General features: G+C 32.6%; 1 protein-coding gene across 1 annotated transcript; it reads right to left on the reverse strand.

Moving 5' to 3' along the window:
- Nucleotides 1-368: 368 nt before the first annotated feature.
- Nucleotides 369-4,755, reverse strand: LOC132064334 (calmodulin-binding protein 60 B-like). Its single transcript, XM_059457283.1, has 8 exons — nucleotides 4,447-4,755; nucleotides 4,265-4,340; nucleotides 3,248-3,288; nucleotides 2,554-3,041; nucleotides 2,146-2,306; nucleotides 1,840-2,043; nucleotides 1,593-1,761; nucleotides 369-1,217 (listed from the first exon to the last, which is right to left on the reverse strand). The coding sequence occupies exons 1-8, from the start codon at nucleotides 4,539-4,541 to the stop codon at nucleotides 778-780; spliced, it is 1,674 nt and encodes a 557-aa protein (XP_059313266.1). The 5' UTR covers nucleotides 4,542-4,755; the 3' UTR covers nucleotides 369-777.
- Nucleotides 4,756-11,290: the final 6,535 nt, after the last annotated feature.

Genomic DNA, 11,290 nt, shown 5'->3' on the forward strand with positions numbered 1-11,290 from the left:
TTTAATTGTGCATAACTATAAATGTAAAATTTCTTGTAAATAATGTTCCTCAGGAGTTTCACAAATTTTTAGTAGATTCTAGGAAATAAGCATACATTAAGATGGAAACTATAGATATGTATGCCTTTCTTCTTTTTGTTCCCTCTATCATTAGCAAATGCATGAATGTTTCTTCTTTTCTTATATTTATTATTATTATGCTTATTAATGTTGAACTCATAGTTAAAATAATTGGCTCTTTTATTAGGTATATTGCTCCCCAACTCAAAAGGTTTATGTCCATCACTAATCTTAGATAAGCACGTTATATATCAAGAAGGGTAAAAAGTTACAGAAAAAATGTACACTGGGAAGATGAGGTCCAAGGATACAGATGACAACAATTGACATAGCATCTCATTATGATATAAGCTTATTATATTACTTCCTGTACAAGCGCATGTTATCACATTTGATGCAGAAAACATAATGAAAACACTAGTACTATGTAGTAAAGAGGTAGCACTAAACTCCTCTAAGGATGATGGCATTTGGGGTAGCAAAACATTTGATATTGTTTCTGCAAGCAAATTTATCCTACATGCACCTTCATCCTGACAAACAAAACCCTTAATATATATGTACAGTTCACTCACTTATGCTGGATGCTATATGTAACGGACATTTATCTTAAAATACCAAAGAGGCGAAAGAATAGGCTGAGACATGGAGGTGAAGTTTGCTGGTTAAATCTCGAACAAACTTCAGATATACCTACATGTAAAAGCCTTTCCATCTTCAAATAGCCACGTTTCGCTTAACCAATGTTTTTTTCCATTTCAGGACAGCACGGATGGTGCACCATATGGCTCTAGGATTTCCACGTCTTGTGACGTGAAAGCCAAAATTAGGAGACACCGGCTGAACACTTGAACTCTCTAACAATCCATTTCCTTGCCACACAGGTGTCTCAAACTGATAATTGTTGTTGGGAGGTAGATAATCGGTCATCCCTAGTGACTCTAATGAACCATTGGAACCCCAGCCATAGTCACCAGGATAGATACTGGAGCAGGGATCACTGACCAAGAAATTGCTTGTGAAGGTCGAATTAAATGCTTGCATTCCATTAAAGCTTTCTGGCATGGACACTGCGGTTGGGCTATCTTGTTGCGCTGTGTAGGCTAGTGGCAGTGAAATTGTAGTATGATCAGAGTTGCTTTGTGACTCCCATTGACCTGCAGAACACATTTTCTAAGTCATACCATCATTTATCAGGCAAAAAGGAGGACCAACAACAAAGTTTGGTCCAAATTGCCCTTCCCAGCAAGCAAATCCAGGTCTTTAAGTCTATACTATTTAGATGGTTTAGAAATTGAAAGAAGTTCAATATTAGCTACAAAGAAGTGGACATCTTTTGAAGAACGCAACTTATTTATGCTCAATCAGATGTATGAATATGCTTAGTTGAAAGCATACTTTTGCCATACCTCCCCCCTCCCCGCCACAGAAAAAAATAATAATAAACACAAAACAAGTTAAAAGAAGGAAAATGGAAAAATAAAGGGCAGAAAGAGGCATATGACTGAAGAAGACAATTTGATGGTTCATACCTTGTTCAACTGGGTAGTTCATATTCTGTTGGCTTGAACTAGGAGTATGAGAAAGGCCAATTTGCAGATTGGATGTAAGGACGGCTTGGCTAATCAAAGAGTGGTCCTCAAGGGGAACTAGACAAGTCAAATTTTTGTAAACACGACGCTTAAAGTCTTCCACCTTCCGCTGGCAGTTATAAGAATACTATCAGCTTTTTAATTATTACGGTAAAGAACCAAATAAATATCTATGTGGGATACAGACCTTCTGAAATACACCTAGTTTGTCCAAGGACTGCAAATTTTGTCCATCAAGAATTGCTCCTACGACCTCATAGATGCAGTTGAACAGAAGTATAATACTTTCTCCGGTGTTGTATATGTACCACTCACTGTTGTCTAAAACACAGGTTTTCACATGTTCAGTTATTTTCTCCCATGTGTTGTTTCCGACCCCACAAGCCAGCATCTACAAATCAGATGAGACAAAAACAGCTACTTTATTTCTACAAAAGTTCGACTTACAGATCAAAGACAAGATTCGAAATGTTAGTATTAAGGATGACCTTACCTTGCGCAAAAGAGATGGATCCGTGACATACAGCCGTAGTAAGTCTTTCACACAGGATATTCCTTTCTGACTCAACCGTTTGTGTGATGCACCATTTTTTGCAATCTTTTCCAACCGCCATATTTCATCATCCAAAGTGGGAGGGTAATGCTTCCTATAAGCTAAACCGAAGGAATAAGAAAATAAAACAATGTCAGTACAAAATATTACATCAAAATAATATGCACAATGACCGGAAAGCAGTACTACGAGCAGCATCTCCACAAAATGGATATTGTAATCCACTTGAGGCAAGTAGAAGTGGATAATATAGCAAGCATAAACAAATTCCTATCCATCAATCCTCTTTTCCCACTTTGCAGGGTGTTATTAATAGGATGGGGATAAGGGCAGGTAAAAGGAACCTACCCTCCCCACGATGATCTCTCACAGTAATGGGCTTGCTAACTCCTTCTCTGACCCTAAATTCACCAGAGCGGTTAATCAATTTCAATCCCAACCTAAAGGTCCTGCTCTTTGTCCAGCTTGAATTGTCTGTGAAGCTGATATCACCCAGATATCCCACACCGTCCCTTAGCTGAATGAATAAATCTCCAGTCAATAATGGACGTTTTCCTTCTCTTTCATGAACAACTTCTCTGCTGAACTCTTCTTCGGTCCAGTCTTCTTGATCGTTGGGATTAAATTCCCCATTAAGCACAACCACACCAACTTTTGCTGAAGATAAGGGTCCAGATGTTATCCTCTGGTTGGAACTACCATCATGCAAGAGAACTTTAATGGGCCTATTGCCCGCGGATATTTTACTGCCCGTGTAAAGGGAAGTAGGAAATATATCATCAAAAAGTAACTGAATAGTCCTCGATTGAGAAGTCTCCATATCATTCAGTGAGGATCTGCAACAACCAAAAGAAATCCCTTTGTAAATCATTTTATACCAATATCAACCTACAGATTCATGTTGATACTTAGAGAATGGTAAGTCTATAGTTAAGAAAGCAGCATAATTCTTCCATGTGCTGGGTCATATATAAACATGAGCGTGGTAGACAAAAGGTCACGGGGATTATCAACAGCCATTTGGTTAAAAGCAAGAACTAACCTCAGGTTTGATCGGAGTGCTCTCTCAACCTCTTCACGCACCTATCACCGTTTAAGAAAATGATAAATATGGAAACTTTAACAGAAGACAAATCAAAGCATAAAATAAAAAATAAAACAAAATACTGCTTTTCTCTGTAACAATATAATATTAGCTTCAAATATCAATTAACTTTCAAGATTACTCCTATTGAGAAGTAAAGAAAAATATTTCAACTTTTACAAACATGGCCTGGTATCGTCTAATAGTTAAACTAGCGGCAAACCATATTACTACTAATTAACATGAATTGATAACAATCCTCCAATCAAGAACAAAACACAATTATCCTACCTTCTTGAGATAAAAAGTAAACATCAACAAGTTGGAGAAACAAAATAATGAGAATAGGGATGCATAATACAGACATTCAAATATTCAATGGCAGGTAAAAAGGATTAACAAAAGGTAAAGAGCACTTTGGGCTGAGAAAACCTTGTAACTTATCAAAATGTAGGCAAACTTACAGAAACGTAAAAGCTATTTGATGAACAATGTGAAGATATCTGGTCAAGGATGTCCAGGCTATAACCTGCTATTCACTAACCAAATAAAACTTTCCAATCAAAAAACAGCTCAACTACTTTTTGAGCTTAACAAAATTCATCCTTCTGCATCTCCACGAAGACTTTGGTATGGGGGATAAGGTGGGATATCCCATAATTAAGTTTTGTATTAATTTTATACTTTGTTTGGTACAAGGTATAAATTTATCCCAGGATAATGTTACACTTTGTACCAAACAGAGTATAAAATGAAGCCCAAAACTAATCCTGGGATATCCCACCTTATCCCATCATAGTTGGGATTAGTTTATCCCACCTTTCAGATGGGATAAATTAGTCTTAGGACTATAATCCCAGGATTATAATACAGGAATAATTTAGTCCGCGTACCAAAAGACCCCTAAGGGCCTGTTTGGTAGGTCTGCAAAAAAAAAGATACTATAATTTTCTTGCTTAGAGCATGGAATCATACCACTTTTCGGATTAAGGGCTCCAACCTAAGTGCAAGTTCTTGCGGAGGAAAAAAACTGCTTGGCCCTGTAAAAAGCCTGTGAAAAACGCCAATCAGAACAATGCAATCCAAATTCACAAAATAACAGCTGCAAAAAAAAAAAAAAAAAGGAGCAAAGTCTGATCCTACACTAAATAACATACTGGGTAGAAGGATGTTGGCGCTTAGATTCTCGAGCTGGAATTTCAGAGTTAGAGCCGTCATCATTACCCTGATTGATATTCCTTTTCTGTACCATCAAAGTTCAATTAAGAAGTGAAAAAAAATGAATTAGTAATGAAACAGAGCAAAATATGATAGCAGGTGTAACGTTCAACTGTCAACTACCAAAGTTTATATAGAAAAAAAAAAAGTGACCCCCATTTGGCAGGAAACAGGGTAGGAAGCTTCAGTAATATCCAATTAATTTATATTGCCAATCATAAGTCAAGCACAAGTGGTGTGGTTCTTTAATGCATTAACACACACACACTGTGGGTGCGATGTGTTTTATGTGTGTGTGTGTCTAGTCCTTCACAATTAGTATATTATAAAAACAGGAAGACTTCTTTAAGTCAATGTCGTCTTCTGCTCACACGAAGACAATGTTGAATAAAATATTATTGCTTTTTTTGATTAATCAAGGCTACAACTTGGAATGTAGGTTAAATCAATGGGGGTGTTCAAGATTTGAAGAAGAAAAATCCAAGAAAATAACCGGAATAAGTAGTATTATTTTATTAAGGATAAACTACCTACCGCGTAAACTCAGAGAAGTACAGGGAAAATGCAGTTAAAAGAAAATTAAGAATCTAATCAGCCCAAGTTTTGCGGAAGTGCGGCAAGACAAGTAATTAATGGAACGCGTATCTGCTGATTATTCTTCTGATAAGACAAGGATATGTTTTACCTAGTAGTTTGGTATAGGGTGCAAAACACATTAAAAATTTGGGTAATTATATTTAGCACAACCCAAAATGGCACAACTTGACACAACTCCACCTTTTTGGGGGTATTAATGTAAATTCAAGTGGACTTTTGACACATATTGCACAAATGCCATCGTCATCATTTACGTTTATACCCTTTCTGAAAATTTTATTTTTCCAATTTCAAATTCATTAAAATTTTACTCTCTTCACCCAAGATCATTATTACATTTTTCTTCCCAATGCCAATCACTAGAGAGAACCGTGCATTCTTTTTGAATATACTTTTCTTATATAGTATATATGTATACTATTTTTTCTATTTATTCCTTGTTGTATATATATAAATATTTTATTTTTCAATTCATTTATTTATTTAATCTCTTCCCAAGATCATTTTACATTTTCTTCCCAATCAAATAGAGAGAACGTGCATTCTTTTTGAATTATTTCTTATATAGTATTTATATATACGTATACCTATTTATTTATATTTATTTATTTATATATATATATATATATATATATATATATATATATATATATATATATATATATATATATATATATATATATATATATATATATATATATATATATATATATATATATATATATATATATATACATACGTATATATATATTTATTTATTTATTTATTTATTCGTTGTTGTTTTATTGGTCATCAAATAGATGATGACCAATTACTATAGTAAGAAAAAAAGTAGAACTTATTATACAACCTATATATATACGGATAATCCTATTATTTATTTATTTATTGTTGTTTTTATTAGTAATCAAATAGATGATGACCAATTTATTAAGGAAAAAAGTTATATACAACGTATATATATACGTATATTCCTATTTTAAATTCAAATTTTACACTCTTTCATCATTACACTTAATTTCCCAACGTTCAATCAGTAAGAAAAAATGTGTAACTATACTCCTTTTTTTTTTTTTTTTTTTTTTTTTTTTTTTTTTTGTGTGTTATTCTTCTTTTTTTTTTTTTTTTTTTATTGTCATAAAATAGGTTGTATAACATCCTTCCACCTTTTTTTTCTTTTCTTTTTGTTATACTTTTTTTTTTTCATTGGTTATAAAATAGGTTGTATAATATTGTATAACATCCTTCCAGCCTCAACCACTTCATTTTTTTTTCTCTTTCTCGTTGTAAAAGATCATATAACGTCCTTCCAGCCCAAACTATGTCACAATTTTCAGGGAATACGAAGGAATTTGATATTTGTAATTGCGGTAACTCTTGTCTTGTAAGAACCTCAAGGACTCCAAACAACCTATGTCGTAGATTTTTTGGTTGCAAGATTCCAAAAGTGAGTAGCTACTTTCAAAATTTGATTTTTCAAAATGTGATTTTTCAAAATTTGATTTTCGGCCTTGAATTTTCGGTTTTGTTTGAGTTCATAATCTTCTTATCGTTTTATTTAGGATAAGGGTGGATGTGGTTATTTTAAATGGATTGATCCTTTTCCTGAGGTTGAGCTTTTGAAGGAGAAGCTTAAAGAGGTTGAAGAAGAGAGGGATACATTGAAACACAAAATGAAGGATATTGGAGACAAGATTGATTCATTGAAACAAAAATTGAAGGTGACTAAGCAAGATAGGGACCGTGAAAAAGCCAAATTCAAAAGGCTTGTGATTGTTGTTCTATGTGTATTAGTTGCAAAAATTCTCTTTTGGCCTTGTCTAATTGTATCTAGTTACTGTTATGTTGCTACTTTAGTAGTTAGGCCAATGTAGTAGTGTTTTGGTTATTGTCATTGTGATTTAGTTGGCTTTGTAAGACATGTTTTTCCTATTGTTATTGGATTTTCGGTTTGCCTTTTATTGAAGGGTGCATTTTATAGATGGTTGAGTATTCAACCACCATCCATGTCTATTCAATTCTCAACCATAGAAAAGCATGTTCATATTTATGCAGTAGTGTTTTTTACTCATCTATGTAATGTGAATATGTTTTTGATCAATGGAATTGGGTTTTTACTCATATTTATAAACATTTTCCTTTTGCATTGTGAAGAGTAAAATGATAGTTAGGCCTAACATAGCGAGTAAAGCTATTTAACGATGATTCTTAAGCGCAGTTGATCTGCCCTAGTACAATGATTTCGCCTTAAGTTTAGAACGTTTAGGTCCTGAGCTTGAGTCTAGGTATGCGTTTTTTTTGTTTTTGTTTTTTGTTTTTTTTTTTTTTGTTTTTGTTTTTTTTTTGTTTTTTTTACAGTTTCCCTTGAGTTCCTAACCGGTGCAAGTGAAAATCTGTTTAGGTGACATAGAAAAGCATGTTCATATTTATGAAGTAGTGTTTTTTACTCATCTTTGTTATGTAAATCTGTTTTTGATCTATGAAATTGGGTTTTTACTATTATTTATGAACATTTTCCTTTTTACTACCTTATTTTTTTTCTTTTCCCTTTTTTACACTGAGTGCATTTTGCCAATTTTTAATCAAATTATCTAATGTGGATAAAATAATAAAAAATATAAGAATTCGTAAAATCAAAATTAATTGTTTTGTGTGGTCTTAGTGTTTTCAAGTTAAACTATTCCATCGTGTTAGCTATTTTGTGTTAGTGATTAAGCATAGAAATATTAAAAGAGATGAATTGTAATTGCAAAACAAACATTTCATTCCAAACAAAGATAAAACAAGCTAAAACAAAACACAACAAAACTAAAAACAAAGATGAAATAGCATCGAGACAAAAACACCCACACCAACCATTCCCACCAGTAATCTTGACCACCTCAAAGATCAAGAACTTTGGTGCATGCATCACCAAAAGCAACGCCCCTAGTATCAAGTAAGGGGCTATCCTTTGATGACTCATTGTCACCATCAGTATCATAGACTTGAGGGGGGTTATTCTTCAGGTGCTTCTCGTATATTTCATACGATTTGGTAAGGGGAAGGGGGTCAAGCAAGAGTATCATCTCAGTAGAGTCTCTGCCTCTAAGCTTGATTAGCCTGTGTATGAGCTCAATTAGTTCATCCTCCATGGTTTTGTAGTTCTCTTTTTTGGTATGGTACAACTTCTCTATGACATCCGGAGATGAACATAACCCTAAACTTAGTCTTCTTCTTTTAGGTGTTCTCTCCATTTTTTTAGTTACTGATAGCTTAGTATGTATTTAGGGTAATTTTTGCATGCAACCCATCTAGTGATCATGCATTAGTTGATAATTAGTTTCTTACCTTGGGCTGCCAAACCCACCCACGCCTAAACCCTTCACCAATTAGATTTGGTTACCCATTTCATTAGCTAAACTCTTATTGGCCAATTTAAGAGGTAGACATTGGAAATAAACAAGAGTGCATCTTGTATGCCGTGTTGTCAACATTATTATCCTTCTTGGAAATTTGAAAAAATTGTAAACGAATAGTCGTACAAAATTCAATTTTTGGTTTATATAACGTTCTTTAATTAATTAATTAATTAAATTAATCACATACTAATAACTTCACTCAATTTTTAATATTATTTACTAAAAAAATCACTTACTAATAAGTTTATCTCTATCAGTGTAATTAATTAATCAAAAAATAAGTTCATATACGTGTAAAGTTTAAACATATCAGCATAAGTCTAAAAAATAAGTTCATATGACGTTTATATAATTTTCTCTAATTAATCAAATTAATCACATAAAAATTATTAATGTTTATTAAAAAAAATAACATACTAATAAGTTTATACATATCACTGTAAGTCATAAGAAATAAGTTCTTATACTAATAAAGTTATCTCTATAGTTATAAAAAATAAGTTCATAGAGTATAAGTTTATACAATGTATCATAATATAAGTTCAAATGATGGTTCAAATAAAATCTATATACGAGTATAATACATGTTTATATAATTTCTCTAACATATAACATAAAAATTTTTGGCGAACAAACTAAAATTTTCATAATTTTATATTTAATATCCCAATACAAACAAAAACAACAACATCAATCCCCAAACATACTTATACTAACCCTGGCAAAAGATTCACAAAGCCTTGGGAAAATGTGGGGGTGAGGGGGGGTAAGACTTCATCAAGTTCTAAGCCAACGCCTCCGACTATAGCCATGGCCATCGCCTCCAACTTCTCCATCCTCGCTTTCAACTCAGCCTGGTCATCCATAATCTTTTCTAGTTTCTCAGCCATTTCCATCAAAAGAAAATGAACGTCCATAAGACGCTCATTCATGTTCTTGGGCGGATTGATGAGGATCGCATACTTGCTATGTCCACCAAACTGCTACTTGTCACCCATTTATGCACAAAGAACAAATAGTATAAGGCTTAACTAAAAGAAGGAGAAAGCTAGTTATACTGTTTTTTATTCTGAAAAAAGAAAGAAAGATGGACATGTATGAATACCTTTTGGTAGGTATATTCTGGAACGATGTAAATGAAAAGTTGGAAATGAATTCTATAGTTGAATAGTCTCTTTATATATGTGAGATAAAGTTATTAGTTAAGGTTCATATATTCGGAATGAGAATAAAAAGGAAAAAAAAATAGTCTTCAAATCATATATATTTATCCATATTTATTGTTAATGTAATTGATTCCATTAATCATAAACACTTTACAAATGCAAGTAGATGAAGAAATTATCAAAGTATTACATTAAGTTGAGTAATAATAAATTTTCAGTTTGAATATTTTATCATTAAGTTGAGTAATAATAAATTTTCAGTTTGAATATTTTATTTTTATTCCCTTGACTCGCAAATTTAATTGTACACGTTATTTCCTTTAGAGGGAAACTGAAAGGTTCATTAGTCTCTTCTGATATAATATGTGAAATTAAATATTCCATTAACTTAAATAAGAGTATTAATCCGATTAAAGAATCTAAAATATCTTGTATTTTATTTTATACTTTATATTTGTAACTTTCTTGATAGTTGTATTTAACAAATAGTACTCAAAAAATAATATTTAGCACAACATAAATTTAGACATAAGTTTATATATATAATAAAATTAATTAAACACCCCCCCCCCCCCCCCCAAATTACATAAACAAATCATCCCCCTCCGATCGAAACCAAAACAACAAAATCAAACCCCCAATACATACTAACCCTGCCTAAACATTGACATGCAGGGTGGGGGTGGGGGGGGGGGCAACAATAAACCCTAATCATTCCTAAAATTAAGAAAACGGTTGGGTGAGGGGGGCAAGATCTCATTAACTTCGAGGTCAACGCCTCCGCATGTAGCCTTGCTCATCATCTTCATTTTCTCCTGGTTTCTTTTCAACTCAGCAATCTCCTCCATCATCTTGTCTAGTTTGTGCGTCATGTCTACCAACAGAAAATGAATGTCTATAAGATGCTCATGAACAGATTTGGGTGGCCTGAGGATGTTTTCGTAAATGCTTGATGTAGGCCACTGTGCTTCGTCAGACATTTTTCTACAAAAACAACAAGTAGAAAAGATTAACTAACAGAAGAAAGCAATTTATAAAGTTTATTAATCGGCCAAAAAAAAAAAATGGAAGATGAACTGTTAGAATACCTTGGTATGTATCTTCTAAAAGGCACTTTACTCAAAAAGTTAGAAATGAGTGGTCTTGTTGGAAGAACGTCTTTATATAGTTGGTGTGAATTAGAGAAGGCAATTTGGTTAAATAAAAAATTAAAAAAAAGCTCATTTTTATCCCTTGTTTTTGTTACAGTCTAAATTTTTTTTTGAAGTTGGTTAATATGAAATCTCAACAATTTACTATACTCATAAATTACAACCTTTATTAAGTTTGTTATGACCAAATCATGAATGATTTATTTGGAGTCATGACATCATGTACTAACAAATTGTAACATATTACTAAATTAATTATTTTACTGAAACATATTATTTTTGAATTAATTGACTAAAATTATTTTACTTTAACATATAATTGAATCAATTTGGAATCCACTCACTTTGTGTTATAGTGAATTCATTCTAATTAATCATTAGTGGATCTCAATTGGATCAAGTTGTATCTCAATTCAATTTTTGTTGACTTTTGTGTTGACTTGCTTATGTTGGATCAAATTGAAGATC

This window comes from Lycium ferocissimum, chromosome 7 (assembly GCF_029784015.1).
Source record: "Lycium ferocissimum isolate CSIRO_LF1 chromosome 7, AGI_CSIRO_Lferr_CH_V1, whole genome shotgun sequence".
NCBI classification, from domain to species: domain Eukaryota; kingdom Viridiplantae; phylum Streptophyta; class Magnoliopsida; order Solanales; family Solanaceae; genus Lycium; species Lycium ferocissimum.